The sequence below is a fragment of the Netta rufina genome, assembly GCF_964035555.1.
Source record: "Netta rufina genome assembly, chromosome: 3".
In the NCBI taxonomy this organism is placed as follows: Eukaryota; Metazoa; Chordata; class Aves; order Anseriformes; family Anatidae; genus Netta; species Netta rufina.
In genome coordinates, this window is record NC_140125.1 from 87,004,533 (window position 1) to 87,028,659 (window position 24,127).

Here is a 24,127-nt window from a genome sequence, read left to right on the forward strand (position 1 = left end):
TATTATTATTTCCCTTTAATTAAATTATCCTTATCTCAACCCGTGAGTTGTTCTTTGCTTTACTTCTTCCCCTCCACGTCTAAGGAGGGGGAGTGAGAGAGCGGTTGTGGTGTTTAGCTGCCCAGCATGGTAAAACCACCACACGTATGTAAAGTGTTTAGTCCTAATAGACTTTTTTTGTTTGTTGTTTAAACTTGCATAAGACATTAGATGGAAAATAGCTGCTTAAATAATTGGCCTTGAAATTTTAAATGGTTTTAAAATAAGTTTTAACTTTTTGATACACTTTTGATCTTTTCCTAAAATGCAATTGCAATTGCTGTATGTTATTTGCAATAAATGTTATCTGTGTAGGAGCATGCTCCTTTAAAATATTTCTGTTTCCTTTGGATCTTGGAATCTTTCTGGTTTGGAAATTAGTTTCCCTCTAATACTTCATTTGTAGGATACAAGTGGATAATGTTTTCAGCCAAATTTCAATGTTTATTTGTAGCACTTCAAGTGTACTAACTGAAAATAGCATTCTAAATTAAAATCACTTTTCATTTTCAAAACTAAACCTGGATATTACATGTTATCATTCACATACATTTTGTTCCATGTTAATTGTGTGGTAAGATATAATTCATCTTGGACTTCTCTAATGTGTTGCAGTCAGAGCTGGCAAGCTCTTTTTTTTCTTTTTTTTTTTCCCCCCATTCTTATCACACAAAAGTATTATCACAAATTATCACAAAAATACTTATCACAAAGTATTAGCAGTTATTTTTGGTCACTATCATACCTTCTTCAGTAAATCACCTTCTACTAGTTTTTAGGATTGCCAAGGCATGGTTAGATACTAGTTGCCTTGTATTGTGCTTTCTAGTGTTTTGTTTTTTTTTCTTTAACTTGTGTAGGGGGGACTGTTCAGATTGCTTGAGTTGTCTTAAGTAGCTGCCTGTATGGTTTTTGTTTTTAAACAAAAACACAATGCACACCAGGAGAAAAAAAAAAAAACAAAAAAAAAAAGATTCCCTGTCATTTCTGGCATCATATAGAACTAAACATTGGACCATAAAAATGATAGAATGGTATCTAAATGTTTATGCTACTTAAAATATGTTAAATGATCTCCCACTTCAGTCTATAAAGCCCGGCATTTAAAGTATGGCATTTCTTTTCATTTTGTTTTGCCAGTATGAACATAGAAAATCTTTTTTAGATTGATTTATTTTTTTCATTTTTTCTTTGAATGTGCATTGTTTCTCACAATGCTATGGCAATTCTGTAGTTAGGTCATTAAATCAGAGCTATGTGAGGAATGCTGGTCTTGTCTACCTATCAGAAAAAAATCTGTACTTTTAATAATTTCTTTTTATTTAATAAATTTATTTTTTTTTAATAAAAAGAGCCTGAGGAAGCTACCTTCTGCTGGTCATGTAGGGCAGTATGTCTGTGCCTGTATATTTTCTGATTTAATGTCAAAACGTGATGAATGGGATAATAAGATTTAAAGAGGAATGATTGAATACTTCTTCCCCTGTTTTGTGATACATTTTCAGAAATGTAATCTTTTTGATACTTTCTTTTCCTCATCCCTTCTCCACTTCTTTCATACACAGGCGACTTTCTTCATTAATGTGGGAAGTCCGATACATTGAACATAACACTCGCACATTTAATGAGCCTGGAAGTCCTATTGTCAAGTCTGCCAAATTTGTCACAGATCTGCTGCTGCACTTCATAAAGTGAGTTGCTTAGTAGGTCTACTATTATTCTGTCTCTTATCAAGGTACTTGGCTTTTTGAAATAGTAATTTTAAAGTCTGCTGTTGGGACAGAAAAGAAGAAAGTTTGTGTTTACAAAACAAGAGTAGACAAGATTGCAAAACAGATGAAATTTTATAATACATTGACTAGTATAGATTGGCATTTTATTTCAAAAGTGTATTTTATAGACTTTTTGCTAAATAATAAAAAATGTGTCTTAGTATCTTCATGGAACAATATTTACAGGTAAGTTAAGAGCTTTAGTATTGAGTTTTAATGCTGCCTGTGTTAATATAACTGGGAATTTAATTCTAAAATATTTATAACTGGATGAGTCTGAAAATGGTGGTTGATAAAATTAAAATTGGAAGCTTTGTAGTCAAAAGAAATATTCATCTCAAACTTTCTTTTTTTGTTACTGCCCATAAAAAATGGAATCTGTGAGAAATATTTCAGAGTTCTCAGATGACACATTAGCAGATGTAAAGTTTGTAAGAGCCTACTGCATCTGTTGTCTTGATTTGCTTGTATGTAGCGAACACTGCTGTTCCTACTCTGTAAAAATGGCAAGATACGTTACTAGTTGAGCAAAACGTTGAATGCGCTCATTAAAAACATTAGACTTATGTATTTGGAAATCTAAGACATGTAACTGTACATAAATCTTTGAGATCTTTAATGCCATTGATTTCTGATACTGGCTGAACAGCGAAAAATACTTAATTGTTTCAGACACTAAAATTTTAGTGAAATACACTTTTAGGAACACATATGCACCTGAAAGGTTTCACTGTTAATAATTTTGTTCTTTAACATCTTTATCCAACGTAGTTTCTCTTTTTGATTAATTAAGCAGATTGGGAATTTTGAGTGTGTGGTTTTAATTGACTTACCAAAATTAATGCATCATGTAGATATTCTTATTTAATAACAGCCTATAGCTTATGCCAATTAGTATACTCATTTCAGTGAACTAGTAATACATAAAAAGTCCAGGCTTGCAAAGATTTTGTTAGGTTTCTAACTACCTAGACCAACAAAGGACAACCCCATGGTTTTAATGAGTGAAATTAGATCTAGATATCTCTCACTATCTAGGGGTTAGTCTCTAAAGTTAACTATATATCTTAGAAGCAAAATTGGTTTTTGGTTTTGTTGTTGTTGTTTATTTTTTCCTACTACTGTCATCCTCTTAATATTCTTTTGGCACTAAACACTCTATCGCTTTTTGGGGGAATGAGTTCATAAATATTTTCCTTACTCTATGCAAAATACAGTTGATTCCATGGGTGAAGATGGAAAATAAATGTTAGTGTGTATTTCTTCTTGCACAGAGACCAGAGTTGCTATGACATCATTCCATTATACAATTCAATGAAGAAGAAAGTGTTGTCTGACTCTGATGAGGTAAGTGGTTGTGTCTTAGACACTCGCATAGCTAGACTGGAGAAATGGGACTGATGCCTCTGTCCCACTTGATGTAAAAGGACGGTATTCAGTCACTGTAACAAAGTACTGAAACAACTGGATGTTTCTTTATGTTAACTTGGTTACTGGTAAAAATCCAGCCTCCTCTTCTCCTGTACTGCAGAGAGCATTAACTGTTTATTGGAGATTGTTTAGACATCTGAGAGGTTCTCAAACTGACAGTTGCATTAAAGAGATAGGGATAGGATTGTGAAGACTCAAATTATAAAGTGAATTATAAAATAACTCACCTACTCATGTATGCTTATATTTTTTTAACCTTTTTATGCGACTCATTATCTTGCTCAAAGGAAGAAGAGAAAGATACAAATATGCCAGGAACTTCCACTAGAAAAAGAAAGGTAAAACTGTACTCCTTTTTTTTTTTTAATGATTTATAGTGCTGTAAATAATTCACAGTGCGTTTGTAAACAAATGGATATAAAACTGAAAATGTTTTATTATTGTGTAATCACCTTTTGGAAAGTTTTGAACTTAGAGTGATTAAAGTGTTACTCTTCTGAGCTGTGCAATGTGAAAGCATTTCCGTACGTGCTGTTGCACATTACTAATTAATGAATTAGAATTTATATCCTGCAGGGTACCTTTTCCCTTTGATTTTGTAAAAAGAGATAGTTTATTTAATAAATAACAGACCATACTGTCATTTCAGGATCATCAGCCGAAGCGGCGGCTACGTAATAGAGCCCAGTCGTATGACATTCAGTCATGGAAGAAGCAGTGTCAGGAGCTGTTGAATCTCATTTTTCAGTGTGAAGACTCTGAACCATTTCGACAACCGGTGGATCTCCTTGAATATCCGGTGAGTGTTCTCAGACAGGAAAGCTGGTTGTAATACAGTCAGTCAGTTCTTTAATTGTGACCATTCTTTCAACTCACTTAATCGAAACTTCAGGCAGCATTATTCACAGAGCTATTCTGTCAGTTTTTGGTTGTCACTTGATGATAATATTCATTGTCTCTTTGAAGTAGTTTCAAAATAAATTGTACTTCTCTACTCACTTAAATAGTGTAGTAGCAAAATGTTTTATGTTAAGGGATGACTATGTTGTTGAGTAAACAGCATTTGCAATTGAGACACTTGTTTCTTTTTCTGAGTGAAAAATAGTCATATATCAATGGAATATGTTTGATTTCTTGTTGTGACAAATGTTGTCATGGCACATTTTTGGTTTTCATTTTGGACGTGTAGAAAATATGAGTAATTTTCATATCACAGTCATCGGGGCTGTTGGGGAAGAAGTGCCGACTGAAGCACTGTAGTGATATTTTATTATTATATTAGCTGTAATAACAACTGAGTTTCTCCAATTTCACTTTCTGCCTGGGTGATTTCACTGGAGTTCAGATGTAACTACAGAATATTTTAACAAGAAGTCTTGCTGCCTTGGATCTCTTTTCTAGACTAGTTTTACCTTAAATAACAAAGCAAAGGTTTTCAGAATTTTTTCTTTAAAATACTACTCTGAGGTGATTAGCTTGGGGGAAACTATTTGTCTGAGTTAGAAAAAAGAAAAGGTCATGTTTTGGAAGTTGGTGGTAGGTCTGTGTTGATGCTCTGGCAAACCATTGGGCACCAAATTTTTTGAAGTAAGCTAAACTTCATGCTGTGGCTAGCTACAAGGAGCCACCTTTTGCAATTCAGATCCTCAGATGATCTGATAGAGAGCTCCTTACTAGGGTTTGGCATGAAACACTCTGCTCCCTAGTGCCTCTTTAACATTAAGGGGTACTTACATAGGTTACATGTGTTCTGGTGGATTACCCCACCTTCTTGTCATATGGGTATTTGAGCTTCTTGTTATGTGTACATTCTCCTGTTTCTTCTCTAGCCTAGAAAAACTTCAGTGGTTGATTTGAACAAGGTCATATTTCACCCTGTGGAGTTTTCATTATTTCAGTGTTACTTTCTTAAATTGTCAGCTCTCCATCTGGGAGACTGCTCAGGTTTCAGCAGAGATGCACCAAGACTGTCATCAGGTTCAAACATTCTAACTTCACGTTTTAAAGCTAGTATGTGAGAACAGTATTAGGTTTAGTACTGAGTTGTTAAACCATCCAGAGAGCTTGTAGTCACGTTTTTATATCCATTATCTCCATGAGAGTATGTCAGTACTTAACCCTTAGGAGCCAGAAATTTTTGAGCTCGATATATCCGGAAATCATTTTGCAAAATGAATTAAATCTTGTGTCATTTAACTTCTAAACTTGGTCTTTTTGAGTATGTTTGTGAGGAGTTGAGTTATGTATGAGTAGGAAGGAGCACATGTCTTCATTGGTCTTCCAGATGTATTTTCAAGGAGGACTGTTTGGTTTTAATAGATTTATCAAATGCTTCCAAATGAAAATAAGTCTTAAAAAAAAAATTGTAATAGGTTGTTTTGCTGTTTTTTAACAGGATTATAGAGATATCATTGACACTCCTATGGATTTTGCTACTGTTAGAGAAACACTGGAAGCTGGTAACTATGAGTCACCAATGGAGTTATGTAAAGATGTGAGGCTTATTTTCAGCAATTCCAAGGCCTATACACCAAGTAAAAGATCAAGGGTAAGACTTCATTTTTTGTCTGAAAGAATATTTATAGCTGGGAAGAAAAAAAAAAGGGACAGAAAAACAGATAATGTAATTGATTACTTAAAAAAAAAAAAAGTTTTTCTCATCTTCAGACATGAGACTTTCTGAGAAAGTATTACAACTTTGTATTTTAAAGGAGTGCATGCTGTTTAAATGTCTGAAATCTGATATTCTGCAAGCGTGTTTCAAGGTGGATCTAGTGGGAGGGCCACACTAAAGAGAAGATCTGTAGAAATGTGATTATGATCAGTAGGGGAAGGTAACTGATATTTTGGGGAAGAAACCAGATTACCAATGTGCATGCAGATTCCCCCAAATTCTTCCACTTTCAAAGTTGCCTAAAACCGAAATATCACACAGAGTTGTGATAATGATATTCTACGCTGTTCACTACTATGTGGTGATACTGTAAAGAGGCACTTACCCAGTTCTATTTCTCAGAAATCTTATGTAAAACATGAGCCTACAAAGCCATTGTTGCTGAGCTGATACTGAAATGCCCTGCCAGTGGTAAAGTTCTTAATATTTTCTCTCACATTGACACGTAGGTGCAGTATCTGTTCGAGGTGAAAGGTACAAATGTAGTTTTTGTTCAGGGCTACTTAGGCATGCCCAAAGCTACTTGGTAGCTTTTCTTCTCCTAATACGGTTTAGGTGTTAGACTAAAATCCTCACTAGCTTCCGTGCCTGGCTGTTTTAAACAGCAAATTAATCATCAGGACTTCATTGTCTTAAAAGGCATGGACAAAATGTCTTCGTAGGTGGCCTTAGCAAGTAGGTGGCACTGATCAGTGATTGATCTCTTTTCAGCCAGTAATTGTTCCACTCAAGTCCCTTGTCTTTCATCACATCAAAGTGCGGGGATTTTGGGGTAGATCTAGATTTTTTTTTGTGCGTTTTTTCTTTCTCTCCTGAAAGCAAGATAGGAGAATGTTGGCCATAGTCTCAGCTCCAGTTTGGTTTAAATGACTTTTTTTTTTTTTTTTTTTTTTCTCTTGGCTGACTGGTTTAGAATTTTAGCTCTTTAGTTTAGATTATAGCTCTTCTCTCTTTTACTTAGAAGCATAAGTGGAATGTTCTGGTGTCAGGAATTTTAATATTTCAAAACCTATGTACTTCCATGCATAGGCTTGCAATACATTGTTGTTGAATGGTTATGTTTTTACTCTGATTCTTGTCATTTAGTGATATTTGGTTATGTTTTTACTCTGATTCTTGTCATTTAGTGATATTTTTAGCACCTTACCTTACATCACTGATGCTTTTCTGGAAGAGTAATCCTAAACCTATCTGCTTTTTATTCTTGACACATCAGGCATAACGTTTTTGTCTAGTTTTTACAGATTTTCCTATAAAACTTCCTTGGCTGTCCTCTCCAGAAATGCATTCAGTTTCTGTCACTTTGACTGTTTAGGCTGGCACTCAGATAATTCCCTGTGTCTTTAGGTAGGCTACTGCTACAATATTGTCTTTGTGTTTCATGTTCCAAGACTGTGGTTTCCCTTCTTAATTTATCTACTCAATTCATTTATGAGTTTTTGTTTCCAGAATTAACAGCAACTGTGTGCCATTAGTTAGTTGTGATCTAAACTGAATTTGACTGGTTCTCTCTGTAAACTATCCAAGGCTGGAGGGGGAAAAAAAAAAAAAAAAAAAAGAAAAGAAGTGTCTACATAATTCTAATTCATCAATTGTAGTTTTTGCAACCAACTAGTATCCACCACTAGTATCAATTCATCCATAAGAGAAATAAAGTGATGTTCAAATACAGGATATATGGGTGCAGCATAATGCAGAAGATTGGATTTCTTAACCCTCAGTATGACAAAGTAAATTCCTGTAAGGGTCTCTCTGTTTCCGCAGAAGCTAGAAAGGAACACGTTCTGGAAGGGCAGTTGGAAAGTGACAGCTGGAAACATGTCACTTCTGATTTTTCATTCTGCTTGTGTGTACAATCTTCAGTCATAGCACACTTTTTCCAACCATGAAAACACTTGATGCAAACCTTTGCATGGATTAGTGTAAATTTGTTGTGAGAAACTGTAAATTTCCTTGAAACTTTTCCATATTAACTAGTATCCGTTTCTAGCTATTGCTCAACTGTAAATAAGTAAGATGATAGATGATGCTTTAGAAGACTGGAAAACTTTCTCATTTCCTGGTATTCCTTTTTTTAGATCTACAGCATGAGTTTGCGCCTTTCTGCTTTCTTTGAAGAACACATAAGTTCTATTTTATCGGATTATAAATCTGCCCTGCGTTTTCATAAAAGAAATACGATAAAGAAACGAAGGAAAAAAAGAAGTAGAAGCAGCTCGGTTTCCAGTAGTGTTGCATCCAGGTACATTCATTTTTTACAGTATTCATGAAATGCTACGCAAGTTTGACATTCCTAAATAGCAGAACTGAGCGTGGTGGTTTTTTAATACTTCCTTTTACTATTCCCTGTATAGCTTTGAAATGCAAGTCCCTATGGTGTGGAAGATTTTTAAACTTTAACTAGAGCTGTCCTAGTGTAAGTGCTTAACATTCAAATAACTGCTAACCGTGTACAGGAAATCTCAGCCTTCAGCCCCATTAGGATAGTGATGGCATCATGCTCTGTCATATAAATATAGCATTTTTTATGGCCCTTCACTGAAAATTCACTTTTCAGAAGCTCACAACCGCATGAATTTCAACAGAAAATGTCATATTTTTAACTTACTTCATACAGAGATGGTCATTTTTCTTCCACAGTCTCAGACACTAGCACTAAATTTTATTTATTCCTGTAACATATGAAAGTGGTCATCCAGGTTTCAAATTGTTGCTCCTTTTGCAGCCCTGAAAGGAAGAGGAGATTAATAAAACCTCAAGTGAAGGCGGAAACTTCTGCCTCCTCATCATCTTCTGCACCTGCACGATCAACAGCACTGAGACATGCCCCACCTCAGATGAATGGAAAAGCAGCTGAAACCTCTTCACTTGTGCGGACTAGAAGCAATAGGGGTACAACAGATGCAGCTGCTACGGAGCAACCATCTACTTCTTCAGGGGCAAAGCCTTTAACAATAAAGCCTTTAATTACAAAACCTAATACTACTGCAGGGACAGGAAAGTCAGGTAAGTTGATTTTGGGGGTTGTTCATTTCTTTTCTTTTTTCTTTCTCCTTCACAAACAATGTTTTTAAATATAAACTTCACATTTTTTAAAAATCAAATGTATTTGTCTCAGATAAGACTGGGTGCTGTTTTCAAGCTGCTCGGCCTTGAGGTTTGTCAGAAGAAAGGTTAAGCTATGTTATTTAATGCAGGAATCTTTCACTTCCAGATCACTGATTCAAGTTGCTTGCTTGTAGAAGAACATGAGTGACTTTCTTTTAGCCAGATAAGATTGGGCATGGTATAAAGTACTTCTAAAAATACATATTTTCTTTTTTTCTTCTAGTACTGGAGAATTCAACCAAACATTCCAAGAACCAGAATATTTTACCAATCCCTAGCCAATCTGATAACAGTCATAACACTAGGAATAATTCCACAAAAGAAAATCCTGAGAAAGAGAAGCAAATCAAACGCAAAGTAAAATCCTCCACTGTTAATCAACAAGGTCAAGGTATGGAGTTTCTTGGTAATATTTACCCCCACACACACCTTGGTATTGACGTAGTAGTTCTAGTGGCACCTTAGACTTGATATTTTGGGGGTGGAGCATTTAATATGTACTGTGATGATCTTGCAGAAAAAGTCTAATGGAATAATTATTAACCAGTCATGGTTAGTTTCCTTTTTGACAATTAGCCAAGTAGTTGATGGTTTTGGCTATTCTCGACACGATTTGCACGGTGTGATAAGTGTTGTGTAGCCAATTTGGATATGTTAAATTATCTTTACCTTCTTTTAAATTATTACAAGGGTAATACTTTCAATGTATTACAACTAGCTTATGAGTTCTAAAACCTCAAAGCAGACTTTTGCAGGGTCACACTTGAAACCCTGTGGGTTTTACCTGCTTTTGTTTAGGTTACATTTGGCTCATTAACATTGTGTGATGTCACTCCCCACAACCATGAGCATAAATATGGGAGCATTGCAGCTGCATTTTTTCTTTCATTTTGTGTCACAGCAAGATAGAACTGTGTAGTGTTTGCTCTTTCTGTTGAACACATTTGTATGGGTTCATTGGACTCAGTTTCATGTAATCTTCTGACTGAACTTGCTTGGTCTTTTGATGTCTGAATATGTTCAAACTCAAGGTTTCTGTGGAGACTGAAATTAGATCTCCCAGACATAAAAGCTCTCCTGCTTATGAAGGAGCTTTGAACTGTTACAAAGTTGTTATGAAGAGCTAGATCCTCTGAGTATTTTTATTTTCTGGAGATGGAGAAATGGTAGTCTGCAAATTGGGCCCCACCTAATTAATCTTGTTACTGCCTGTAGCCCTCTTCTCCCTGAGGATTTCTTCTTTCTTACTCTTCCATGCTTCTGAACAAGCAACTCGTGGTCTGATCAGTTAAATTCTCTGTCCATTCCTTGCCAGCTTTCTCACAAAGGTCTCAGTTGTTACTGTACGGCATGGCAGAATACGTACCCATCCTGTGACCGGAGGATCGGTAGCGTCACAGAGATGGATTTGGTTTACCTGATCCTCTCTCCTGCACGACCACTCGTGAAAGTGGAGCCTTGTGCTGTTAGTAGACTTATGGGGCACACTTAATCACAGCAGGACCACAGTGTGCATAGACACTCAATCAAAGAAATGGTTGCAGCACCATGCTGGCTATGAGTCATATTTTATTTAGGCAAGGGCGGTGTTACCAGAACACCTCCATACGAGGTCCTGTGACATGCCCCACTGAGAAAGTTCAGTAACACTCGGCTAAGAAAACCTCATAGCTCATATGAGTCTCCAAGCAAACAACTTCTGACGTTTGTCTGATCATATAAGAAATTTTGTGCAGATTACATCCATTCTTTTTTGAAGTCTTCGTAATTTTTACCCTTGCCCTCACTTATTTTTTAAATAGCCCTGGTCTAATGAATTCATTGTAAAGGATGCTGCCTTGGGCTGAAAGAAGGTTTCTCGTTTATCCAGAGATGACTTGCTGTGAAGCGTTGCTACTCCTTATGGCAGTGCTTCTTGAGAAACTTTGCTGTTGCAGATATCAAGTATGAGTTTTTGGACACGTGTTGCATCAGCCAAGAAAAAAAACCTTACCTGTTCCCTGTTCTGGCTTTTTGTTTTTTCCCCTTTGTCTCAAGCTACCTTGAGCTTATTAGCCCAGCTACAGTTAATCCTCATTGTGTACTAGCATGAAACTCTTGAGTTCTACTTTGGGTCTGTCTCTTGGGTTTGGACAGGTTGATTATATAATTGCTTTGAATCCATTCAGATATTTTACTAAGAGTTTTGTTAGGACAGCGTGAAAATGAATGTAAGTGCAAATCTTTTGCGTGATCCATGCTCTGATTTTTCTTACAGCGGAATGCAAGAACAACGCTTTGGCATCGGGAAGCGTTCAGGTAAACGGACACGGAGGGCAGCCTTCAAAGCCTCCAGTTAAGAGAGGTCCTGGACGGAAACCGAAGGTGGAGACTAATAACAGTAGCTGTGAAGTGGTGCACAAGAAAAGAGGCAGAAAACCAAAAAAGCTACAACTTATTGAACAGCAGAAGGCTGCAGAGCAGAATACAGTCCAGACCACAAGGGATATACCAGAAGAAGCCTCCGCTTCTACTGCTTGCAATTCTCTTTCTGAAAATAATATGAAGGAAGACTTGTTACAAAAAAAAGGCCGTGGGGGTAGAAAGCCAAAAAGAAAGATAAAGACGCATCAGCCGGGCTCGGACCTTTTAGTTCCTGCAAACGTTAAAATGCAAACAAGAAGCAGGAGGAAAAAGATAGATGAGCCTATGGAAGAAGGGTCTGAGGAGCTTAAAGATTCTGAACCTCACATGAGAACTAGAAACCAGGGTAGGAGGACAGCCTTTTACAATGAAGATGACTCTGAGGAAGAGCAAAGGCAGCTATTGTTTGAAGACACCTCCTTAACTTTTGGAACGTCTAGCAGAGGCAGAGTCCGAAAGTTGACTGAAAAAGCAAAAGCTAATTTAATCGGTTGGTAACTTTTACCAAGGGTTTTACTTCAGAATGCTATGAAGCAGGTACAGTTAAGGAACAGCAGAACAGACTTCTGCTTCCCTGCTGCTATTATGGGTTAGAAGAATATGTTCTGAGTTGGGAGAAAAATTTAGCAAAAAATAAACTGAACGAACATTCTTTGAAAGAAATATATATTTTAAACTTTTGCTATTTATTGCCCTCCAAATAGGTTATGCATTTCAACAGTCATTTTGTTCATAGTTGAGAATAATTGAAGCAATTTCTGACTGACTTACAGAATCGAGAGCTACTCTACTCAAGTAGTGCGTAGTATCTCTACGTAATTAAAAAAGGTGACAGAACTTTTAATGCCACAAACTGAAAACAGAAGTCTATTTTTGACCAAGCAAGGTACACTTTGATTGTAAAGTCAAGTCGCTTAGGAAGGCAGATTTTGGCAAAAAGTGGCAGTAAATTTACTTACATTTCTATTAAATACAAATACAAGAATACCAAACTTTGCTAATCTGAAAATGCTTAATTTCAGTAGTGACGGAACATTCAACTGCAAAAGAAGCCTAGCAGGCTGTTGGTTTATCCAAGTTCTGCCAAACATAGCAAAAATGTAATCACAAATATATATATATCCACATTGGAAAAAGTTTGACTAATGTCTAATTTTTCAGACCTTGATTCTTGTATCAATCACTAAATCTCTGTTTATTGTGCCAAAGACTGAGAATCAGTGCAGTGGAAAGCCTTTTTTTTCTTTTTGAGTGTCAGTACAGCATACGATTTGCAGTGATCAAAGCTGTGTATTGTTTTAAATAGTACGTTGTTAACATTGTTCTGAAATGTATCCTTTTTGGTACTTTTGGTAGAAAATAATGCACTGGTGGGGTCCTTTGACAGAGATGTTTTAGACAAAATGTATAATTGGTTAAAGGATTCAAGGAACTTACAGGACAGGTATGGAATTATGATGTTTACTTTCTGATCCAGATTGATTGTTGTTTCTACAACTTTAGACATGCTTAAAAGGCTAAAATGACCTACAAAGAAGAGTGTATGTGTATATATTAATATATACATAAACACCTATAAAATATTTCCCAGGTAAATAAATTTTTTTCAGGATTTTTTAGATAGCACTAGAATTGAAAATAAATTTTAAAATGTCATACTTTATAGTTTAATTTTAAGGGGAAGATTGGTTATTTTCAATTATTAAGGTTAAAAAGGCCAAATCACTTTTTATGCAATCATGTTTTATACAGTGGTCTCATTGCACATTGCGTTTTTCTGCACTTTTTATGGTATATCACGCTGACATAAGTCAATATTCACCCTAAAGAAAAAATTCCATTTAATGATTGTGCCTTGTATTCTATTATTTCTTGCATCCTTAGTAAAATTAAGTTGTCTATTGTAAATGATAACTATATGACTTAGGGGAATGTATTGTTATATGTACTGCTATGGAAAAGAAAAGCAGTTATTTATTTGTTTATGGTACATTTAGTTATTTTATACCTTTACAAACAAACTTTAATACCATTTTCTATCACTTCAAAAAAAAAATATTGTCCAGTTTTAAGAAAAAAATACGGAAGTAATCATATTTTCTGAAATCTGGTATGGTACAAAAATGTAACCAAAATTTTCTGCTTATACATTATTTTGGAACTTTGGGTAGTGTTACAGATTTTTGTGTGACCCTAACTTAGCTGAAGAAATAAACCTGAAATGAAACCTCAATTCTGTACACCCTTACTTTACAACGATTGTTTTTTCTTTTTTCCTTTTTTTTCCTTAACAAACAACATCTGCAATATCTGGGAGGGCATACAGAATTAAGACCTTAAATTTGCACAGATTCTGTATACTTATTTGGGGCTGAATTCTTCACCCTTTATTTTCTGTTACAAAAAAAATGTTTGAGCAAAGAACACTGATATCTGGCACCAAGAGGAACAGAAATATGCTATTGTGGATGGCAAACTGGTATCCACCGTACTTAGTTTTATGTAGTTCACTATGGATTTTGTTACAAAAAAAGTCTAAAATATTTTCCAGATCCTCTTTGAATTGTTTTGGTTGTGAATTTGGGGAACAGGGATCAGTTTGCATTTCATTTGTTGGTGTATTTATTTATTTTTTTTTAAACAAGTGTGTCTTTATTCAATTAAACTAGAATCACTGATGATGTGGTAAGGTAAAAGCTATGGTTATACAGTTGCAATACAGCTTCATAATTCAAAGCTAATTGATTCTACCTGTTGATTTTGTCAGTTCTCACTGATGAAGGCAATCATTTGAAAATGTGTAATTTCCTGATGTTATCTGCATTGTAATATATGAAATAGATTATATCTAAAATCCAACTTCTGTATTTACTCCCTTTGTAATAATGTTTTATACGGCATGTTTATGTATATATTTATATATCGGAAATACCTTGTACGTACGTTTTGGAAACTGAAGTAATACGCGTTCCCTTAAACACTAGGTAGAAAATTATACACCTTAATTTTACAAGACTAGAAGGCCTTACCTGCAGAATGTGGCTACTGCTTCCCACCCAGTAATACCGGTGACTTTAGCCAGTATTTTTTTAATTCATATTAGATACATCAATGGCTTTCCTTTTAAAATAAATCGTGCATCATTTAGATAGTTTTTAATAAAAGCGACACTAAAAATGAAATAAAATAAAATTGGAAGTTAATACCAGATTTATTTAAAAGTTTTATTTTTGTAATTTCGTTTCACTAGATTGCAAGCTTTATTTATGAGACTTTAGTCACCGTCAGACTGTGCATTTCGGTTGGGAAAAAATGTATCATTTGAGGTTGTGACATGCTGTATGGACACAGGAGCTTTTGATTACAAAGTTTTAAGTTTTTAAATGTGAGCAATAAACTATTGGTCAGTGTTCTGAAATAATTTAAGAACTGTAGCTATCTGCATGTTATGAAATGCCATCTCCGGTACCTAACAGCTAATTCACAAAATGGAATATCAAAATCTCACGTGCTTGTTTCTCGTACCCATTGTAAATATTGCACAGGTTCATAGTCGTATACAAACGTCAAATGATCTTACTGATCTGGCAGCGACTAACACAGTTTTATTCATTAAATTCATTTATATTTGCCATAAATGTGAGGATACCGTTCTGATAATCTGCTGTATACTGGGAAACGTTAAAATTGGTATTTACCACTGAGTGGTATCTTAATAGCAGCGTGTTCTCTACCTACAGACGAGGAGGTAACTTCTGTTTCTGTGATACCAGTGTGCTTTAAATGTTTAACAGAAATCATTGTACTTGTGCCTATTTAACAGCTCTTCAGCCGTTTTGTTTCTGTTGTTAATGTGTTATCCAGGAAATTAACTTAAAATTTTACCACTATATTGATCATTATTGTCAATATTGAACTAGAGTTCATTGTCACTCGCAATGACAGCGAAACCTTACAGAGAAATGTCTTCCTCCAGTGATTAGACTGCTGTGATATATATTTACATATGTTTATTTGTACAGTGTCCAGGTTGTACATGTGATCAGTTTGTTGTTAGACTTGTAAGATTGAGTTGGTTGAGTTAAATATTACTATGGCTTAATATTTGTAAAACTATTAATTGATAAAGGACCCTGATGCAGCACGTAGGACATATTAATATCGATAAAAAATAAATTGTAGTGTAGAGACAAGTTATTCACTGTATTGCTGTACAAATATTTTTCAAGTACCAATTCCGATTCTTTTGCCTTACGAAAAAAAATTGCATACAACACAAGCAACAGTCTGTCCATTCGGTAACATCAGGCTTGTTACAATCTTTGCACCACCTTGGTATAAATCTTTTGCCCACCTTTGTTGGACCAAGGACCACAAGTAAATGCTTTAGCGTGTTAATTTGAATTGAGGCACATGTTAAATGGCTGGCTGGTTCTACAAAAGCAATAGGCTTACCTGGAGACCCTTTCACCCCGTACTTTAATAGTAGGTTGGAGGTTAGGTGATTTCAAGCTCACTTTTCATTGACCTTTGCATTTAATTTGAAGCATACGAATCTTGCTGAGGTAATTTTAACATACTGCTGATCGATCAAGATACAGCCGTATCACAATAATTGCATTGTGTCCTGAGTCCTTATCTGACTAAAGTAGTGTATTTTGTCTGCATTATTTTTCATTTTTTTATAACATGGTTGAGTATTTATTATGAAGACTTTTAATGCATCTCTGCAACAGTGCTGTGAAGCAGAAGGTAGGGCTTTCAGACCTCACCTAGAAACAGCAAAAGCTCATTTTCTGTTTACTAATTACTGCATAGCTTCTTTTTTTCCCTGAAGTTCCTGTAACAGATTGGTTTCCAAGGGGACTTGGATACTCAACTGATAAAAGGGCTGTTAGTTTTCTGCTGTAAATTATTGTAAATAAGTGCTTGTTCATATGCAGAATAAACTGTACTACATTTTGTAAAATTGGCCAAAGCTGACAGTGTGTTTCCAATAACAAATCTGGTAATGACAGCGTCTGTACTTAACTGGTTTTGAATCAGGAACACAGCTTGTACACTTGCTACGACGTCTGGGGGAAATAACAGGTAGCCTTTAAACCAGAGCTAACCCCTAGGTGCTCTCGCGTTTGTGCTAATTTTAATGTGGGAATTGGCCGTGTCATTTTGCAATGTGTTAGAGAAGGAAACACTCCAGGAAAGCTAGGTTGAAAGGCATCTTAAATTGCAGAAAAATGAGATTAGCGCTCCCCCTCCCCAACTGTAATGGCCGCAGGGCATTCTAGAGAGAAACCTTATATGCTGCAATAAAATAAAGGTGAATAAATTTAGCTTTTAGGGGTTAGATAGCGAGGCAAGTAGGCATTTGGATCCTTTTTTTAATGCAGATAAATACATCAGGAAATTCACTTCAAATACTGCATGTAATGCATTTTAGGGAGGGAAGGTAGTGTTATGCTATCAATTTCCACCCTGGAAGAACAAAGAACAAGGTCATAAAAATTAGGAGGAGAAAGAAATAGAAGCACCTAGTGTGTGCCCATGCCTGTATGACGTACATGTACTATTTTTGTGCTTACAACTGCGTGTGTTGGTTTGCTGATAGACTGAGACCATACAGAAGTTACATTTTTGGACCATACTAAAACTGCAGAACTGTGGCGGACAACTGGATAATGATCATGAGTGTATTAAATTCTGTCATAATCCTTAAATATGTATAGAACGGAGCTCAACCTTAAGGAAATGACCTAGAAAGGTTAATTTTGGAACTGACACATTTTCAGATTAAAAAATTACACTTATTTTGTACAGAATTATGTAAAACACAAATCTGTTGTATGTAATGAGTAACAGTTTTGAAAACTATAATTCTTTAGCTTTATTGAGTTTTTTTTTTTTTCTCCTCCTTCCAGAAATCTGGATTATCATGTTATAACCTGAAGTATCTCACCAGGATAACAGTGCCCTTTCTTTTTGTACATAAGGATTGGAAATTTCTTTACTGTTATGTGGACACTTTCTATGTTAGTTTTGATGCATAATACTTTGAATCCTTTTATACAAACTAGAATGTATGTGTAAGAATTACTGTCACTGCAATGTAGTAACTACAAACTTATTTTTAAATAAATAGAAAACATGTTTTTCTAAGTTGTCCAACAGTGTTTGTTTCTATCTAGTGACTTACTGTGTTTGGGGACAATTGTACGTGTTCTTCAAAACAGCCTAAAATCAGCTTGTTTTGATTCCTTGTGGAATCTGCTATTGCCTAGTGCATTACGTGGCAAAAGACAGAATTGCAGCCAAAGAAATCTGTGATAGAGATCAAAATTTGCTATTCTGTCAGGGTTTATTTTACTGAAAAAACACAGCTCTGGAGGCAGTATAAAGGCAGTAGCACCTGGCACTGAAGACACAATGTTGCCCAGCTCTCTTAGCTCATTTTCGCGTGTGCAGCAGGGTAGCCCTCATCCTGCAGGAAGCCATCCCTGCTCAGGTGACAGCTGTTTGTACCAGAGCAACCTCCAGTATGGGTGGAAATCTGCTTCTCGACAGCTCTAGAAGAAGCTAAACCAACCAGGCAGAGAGAAGGCCCCTGCCTCCCTGCACGCAGAGTTCGGGGCTGCAGCCTGGCTGCCCTGAATGGGTGGTGCACAGAAAGCTCCATAAAGGATGTTGTCTGAAAGTAGCAGGGTTTTGTTCATTTATATCTGCATTGTTTCCGCTAAATAGGTATACAAAATAATAAATAGGTATACAAAAGAAATGTTTGGTATCTCAAATGCTGCACCGTGTAGGTCATGTTTAATGTCACCTTTTACTTGCTTTAGCAGATAATTTTTCCCTCCTTATACATTACCTGAAATCCCAAGACAGTGGTAGAAGAAACCTTTTCTAGCCTAGCAGCTGCAGGTACGTGTGCTGCTGAGCAGTGGGACCAGATGGTCGTGGCGTAGTGCTGGGAACCCTGTAAGACCTGTGCATATCAGACTTGGCTGTGACGGAGTCTATGGCAAAAAGAAGAGTTGTTTTAGCATCGTTTAGAAAAAAATCTGTTCCCTCAAGTACCTGTGTGAGTTGTAGTCACTGGCATGCTCTGCTTTGAGAGAACGAGTTATGAAAATGCAATGTTGTTTCCCTTTCATGTGTACATGGAGTACGGGAGGTGGTGTTTCTATTTTATACACATCTCCAGTATTACTACGTTCAAGTAGTGGTGTGCTTTCCATAGCTAAGCCACCCTGGGTCCAGGATTTTAGCGTTAGGCCTGGTTTTAGTGTTGTTACCGTTCATGTCTCTGAGTAGTTAATGACTTTGGTTGGTTGGTTCTTCTAGGGGATGAACACGGGGTAATTTTATAGGAAGTTTTTGGTCTTTTTTTCTGCGTAACTTTGTACAGAAGCTTTAAAATACCGTGATATCCCAGTTCTCTGTCCTCATGTGTCTGACAGATGAATTTTTAAAGGCTACCGTAGTTACTCCAAGTAGGAATCAAGATTTTGTTTAGGATTATCACACGTTGCGAAACGGTGGAGTCTGGCAGCTAGAGTATGCTGACTTCCCAAGTACTAAGGCTTCATTACCTCATTAAAACCATGTACTCCTGTTGGATCATAATGCTCATTACATGAAGGAAATCAAGCGCTAGCCTTGAAGGTGGCCATTTTGTTTCCAAAGCGAAAAGTTCTTGTATGAAAACCCTTGCTTTTTCCTGCCCTGGCAATCAATATGCACTTTAGAAAAGCGTGTGTTTGTCATTTTTTCCCAAAGACAAATAAGCAAAGCGTAACGGCTATAAAAATTGATCAATGTTTCTATTTGAAGCATATGTGGAAATAAAGCCAGTGCCAGAAAACTAAATACCGCAAGCAATGTAGAAGGTGACTGGAATTTAAATAGCTGATAGTTGACTCATTGTTCATAAAATTAGCACGCAGAATGTAATTTTTATGGGTTTTGCTAATGTGGACAGGAAGCTCAAAGCCCAACACTCAGGCTGTTTTTCTAGCTCAGAGGAACCTTGCATGCCAGATCTCCGCACAACAGGCTTAATTTATTTTGACAGAAGTGTAGTAAAGGTTTATGAATCCTCTCTCGTGCTTTGAAATCTTTGTGTTATTTGAAGGGAAGACGGGATGGAGAATTCTGGAGTGCTGTTTCTAATCTGATAACAAGCGTACAAATTTCCTACATGCTTCTTTTTCTCCTTTCAGAAATGGGGAGGTTTTACCCAAACTTGGTCCTATCTGATGTACTTATCTTTTAGGTACATCAATGAAAAAGAGAGGGAGAGAAAGAGGAAACAAAAGCCGAGGCAGGTAATCAATTCAATCAGCGTCGCATTTCTGCAGAGGCATGTTTGAAACCTGAAGATACCAGGTTCAAAGTAAATATTAGCATTCATGGTGCCATGCAGCCTTATCTGTTAACATGCAATTTGTTTCAGGTCTCTGATTTTGTGTTTGAACAAGGATGTTTGAAACAAGAAAGACTGTAACTTTAAATGTAAAGCTAGTTTAGAAAATGGCTAAAACTCTAGAAAGGATTACTTGATTTACATCTCACAGTAGGGGAATCTGGTGTGGTTATTTTTTCCCCCGTATTATAAACCCTAATTCAAAATCTGAATTCTCATTATTATGAAGGGGATTGGGGCAAGCTGCCACGAACAGCTAAAAATGGGAATACAGCTGTCAGAAACTTCCCATTCGCCAAGGTTTTATGTTAATGACACTTACAGAACGAAATTACTCAGAGGTGTTTTTTTTATCTTGCGATCATGCCAGCAACTTTCACTGCACTGCATAATTTTACCCAACCAAAGCCTTAACGTGGAGACCGGGGAGCACTTGACGTACGACTGCTGTCCTTCACGGGCATCAGATAACTCCTCATGCACAAGTACATAGGGAAGGATTAAAACTCTAGTACTTCGAATTTTTATTCTGTTTAATGGTTGTAAAGGGTTTGAGGTTGGAAAATGTGCATTAATATTAAAGTCTCCTGATAACTAAAGCTGTAAGGGAAATGAGAGGTTCAATTATTTAAGAAAATGATTAGAAAGTTCGTATAAGCTTTCTCTTAAGAAACTGTCCTATGGACAAGGTTTTCTTCTTACATGCTGATTTATCAAACCATGGTTTTCTTCTTTGGAAGTGTTCCAAGAAAATGCTTCAGTCTGTGCAGCAGTGTCTGGCTTTTTTACAAAACTTAAGTTTGTATATAAATTCTTGTGAGCTTTGGTCCTTATTTTTGCACTTGTTTTGGTGCCCCGACTCCTTGCTAAGCATCCTCTTCCTCTCTCAGAGGATTGTTACTGCCAGGGAAGACTCAAGGGCACCTGGATGGCAGAAGTACAGTTTGCTGAGGAACTCCCTCACCCAGGCTTCACAGGTTGGTGGAGAATTCCAGTTTCTGTGCCTGTAATTAGATTGCACCAGCTTTATGGAGAACCCAGTCTTCAACAAAGAGGCCGTTTTGAACTTCTTAGGACACAAAGCAACCTCCCTAGCTCTCTACATCTTGGAGATGAAAAGCTGTTGTTCCACACAGCTTTGTGAAACTCTGCCTATCTCAACAAGTGAGAGGCGTTTGGTATGGTTGTAGATCTGCAAGTTCCTGCTTCTTCATGGAGAAAAAGAATGGTGGAAACCCAGAGATCTTATGTGTGCAAGAAAATTTCTGCAAAGAAATAGCTTTCTACACCTGGGATCTTCCCCCAGAGCAAACTGGGATCACCCCAAGTGGATGGTAGCTCTTGTGTCTTTCTCCCTGCCCTCCACAGCTGTTTGAAACATCAAAAAAATAACTCTGCTTTCTTGGACCCAAGTCAATGACTGTTTCCAGGAACCCAATTAAATGAAACCCAAATGTGCTGTTGGGCACAATCTTTCTTGCGATTGTTTCTTAAGCCCACTTGAAGAGCCTGCTTTGGCAGGGGCTGCGACTGCCCTCGCTTTTAGGGACCTTCCATCTCCACTTTTGTCACCTTCCACGGATGAACAAGGATGTGGTTCAAGCCTGCTCATGCTGCTGGAGCTCTGACCGCTGACTCTGCCCTCTCCTGCCAGGGCGTGCCCCCATTTTGGGGAGAGGAGAGGAGCCTGTTCCATGAGCCACAAAATGGCGGCACCTGCCGTCCTGTGCACGTGTCAGATTGGACCTGTTGAAACCCAGCTGCACCAAACTTTAATGTTCTTCGTGGAGATGGTGACAGTGAAAGCCCTGGGCTTGGAAAAGGATGTCTGCCATTTGTTGCTGGGAAGATCTTCTGATACACACCGTGCTGCACAGGCCACTCCACGGCTCCAGGGAAAGAAAACATTTAACCACGGCAGCCCTCACGTGTTTCTCTCAGCTGCTGCTGAGTGAAAGGTAGAGCTGGTGCTCAAAGCTCTCTCCAAGCATTTTGTGTTGGATTCTCTGGGATGAAACAAGTGGTTTGGGGAGCAGTGTCTCTCTTCCCAGACGGCTTCACTGACCGGGCAGTGGCACTTGGGCTGCCTCTGCCTGCGCTTGTCCGGGCGCTGGCTCTTGCATGGTGGCTCTTGCATGCTTGGCTGCGTGGTGGCCCAGCTGTGGTAGGAAAGTTGGACAGAAACTGCTGCCTGGTAAGAGGGGAAACCACTGCGATGCTGTGCAGGAACCCAGTCGCTCAGACCACGGATGTCCTTTGAGTCAGACCGGTACCGAAACCTCACCCTGCTCCAGCAAAGGAGGACGAGGTAGATGGTCCTCCTCTCTGCACGCCTCTGGGTCACAGTGGAGCGTACGGGTGGCAGGTCTCTGGCTCCCCCACCACAAACCTCTGCTCAAGTGCTTGGGCAACAACCTGCTTCCTAGCAGCAGCATCCTGCAATTTGATTTACCTTGCATTTCTGGAAGATGTCATCGTGTTTGAGAAGTTGCTTGAATCCCACCTAGAGACTTCCAGTCTCCCCGAGAGTTTCAAGTTTGAGCTAACAGAGAGAAAGGATGCAGGAGTATTTTTGTCTTAAGGTTGATGGGTGACCAAGAGTCACTTGAGTAGAACAGCGCTTCAGACAGCTAAAAAAAAACGTATTTGCTATCTCAACAAGGAAAGAATGACAGGTGGAGGGACAGAGCTGGATGAAAAAAGGTGAACAACTCGGGCTTGTGCCTCCTGCTGTGGTGATGACAATTGAGTAAACTGCCAAGATCATGGATCTGTGGTTTTGTTGTGGTGGTTATATGCTGGTTTGTGTTTCTTTGTTGTGCCAGGCCCCCTAGCAATTACATTAGCCATACGTTCTGGCACATGTTAGCAATTTCCATTCTACTAATGCAAAGTGCAGAGGAGGGTAAGGAGCATTTAGGTAACATGCTTCATCTTTGCTTAGCACTACCTCAAGTGCAAACAAGTTCAACAAAATGATCCCTGACTCTCTTTGGAAAGCTCTTCTTGTTCATAAAAGAGATCGATGCTCAAAAAAGCATCAACAAAACCCTCTGTAAGAGGACTGCAGCAGCCAGACGGCATCAGCTAGCTGGGAAGGAGAGCAAGCAGAACCACTGACATGAAATCCATGGACCTCCATGTGGAGGCACCGAGTGAACGCCCCTACTCCAATACATGAGTGTTTTTTCCAAGCAAGGCTCATCTTCTGTTGCAACCGCAGCTCTGTCCACCTGCTCCAACCTGGCTCTTCGGCTACCTGCCGCACCTGGAGAGCATTTTCAGTAAACTCTTCTACTGGGGCTAAGCCTGTGCAGAATATGTACATTAGATATTTCTTTCCTGGTTTTCAAAGGTTTGAGTTTCACTGAACTTGACTTTCCATCAGAAAAAGCATTAGCTCTGCTTTAATGAATGTTGTTAGGCTGCTCAGTCAGTATCATGGTTAAATCTATAAATCTTGGCCAGCAATTAGAATGGTAAACTGCAGTCAGCAGAGAAGTGAGACCACAGGGACTGTAAATGCAATAGTGGTTTGGCTTCCAGTGCCCTTAAAATGCTAAGGCTGGTATTGCTGTCACTCAGTTACAAATTTGGTTGATTTTTATTCTATTTTTTTTTGACCTGCTTGCTATCATGGCAAATTGTTCTCATTTTGTTTTCCCCAGTCTTTCTATTGTCTACATAAAGGAAACCTACAAAACAGCACCTGCTCTTCATGGCAGTACAGGATGTATTTTGTTCCCAGGCTGGAAAAAAAAAATAAATAAAAAAATGAGAGGGAGAAAGTATCTTCTCATTTTTGAAAAGGTACATATCCAATCCAGGACTAGAAAAGGGTTGACTTTAGTGACCTTAGCTGCAAATCCTCAGCAAATATGCTCAGAATACATAAAGACTTGATGCTGAGAGAAAGAGAAAGGAAAAAAAAAAAAAGAGTTCAGTGCTGCTTCACCACATTATGTACCATTCACACAAAAAGTGTGGATGTAGATTGCTTTCCAACCACCTGACACCCCACTGATGCTTACAAGTCACAGGCTTTTTTTTTTTTTTTTTTTTTTACCAGAAGACAATAAAACACAGTTCAGCCCATTACATGAGGTGATGCGCCTATTCCTTAAAAGAAAAAGCATGTAAGTATATATATAACAATATATTTATATTAGAAGTCTTGCTCTTTACCTGCTGGGCAGACCCTCATTGCCCAGATCACTGCGGAGAACAGTGGTGTGAGCTGAGAAATGCTGAAGGATTGTAAAATACTCCTTTTTGAAT

At 37.6% G+C, this 24,127-nt stretch overlaps 1 protein-coding gene across 2 annotated transcripts in view; it reads left to right on the forward strand.

Moving 5' to 3' along the window:
* Positions 1-17,538, forward strand: part of PHIP (PHIP subunit of CUL4-Ring ligase complex) — a 112,167-nt gene extending 94,629 nt beyond the window's left edge. For both annotated transcript variants that reach the window (XM_084284556.1, XM_084284557.1), the window contains exons 32-40: positions 1,605-1,730; positions 3,086-3,158; positions 3,530-3,580; positions 3,892-4,041; positions 5,638-5,790; positions 7,995-8,158; positions 8,642-8,922; positions 9,248-9,415; positions 11,282-17,538. In XM_084284556.1, the coding sequence (XP_084140682.1) occupies positions 1,605-1,730; positions 3,086-3,158; positions 3,530-3,580; positions 3,892-4,041; positions 5,638-5,790; positions 7,995-8,158; positions 8,642-8,922; positions 9,248-9,415; positions 11,282-11,925 (1,810 nt within the window). In that variant the 3' untranslated portion in view covers positions 11,926-17,538. The remainder of the gene's footprint in view (positions 1-1,604; positions 1,731-3,085; positions 3,159-3,529; positions 3,581-3,891; positions 4,042-5,637; positions 5,791-7,994; positions 8,159-8,641; positions 8,923-9,247; positions 9,416-11,281) is intronic.
* The last annotated feature ends 6,589 nt before the right edge of the window (positions 17,539-24,127 follow it).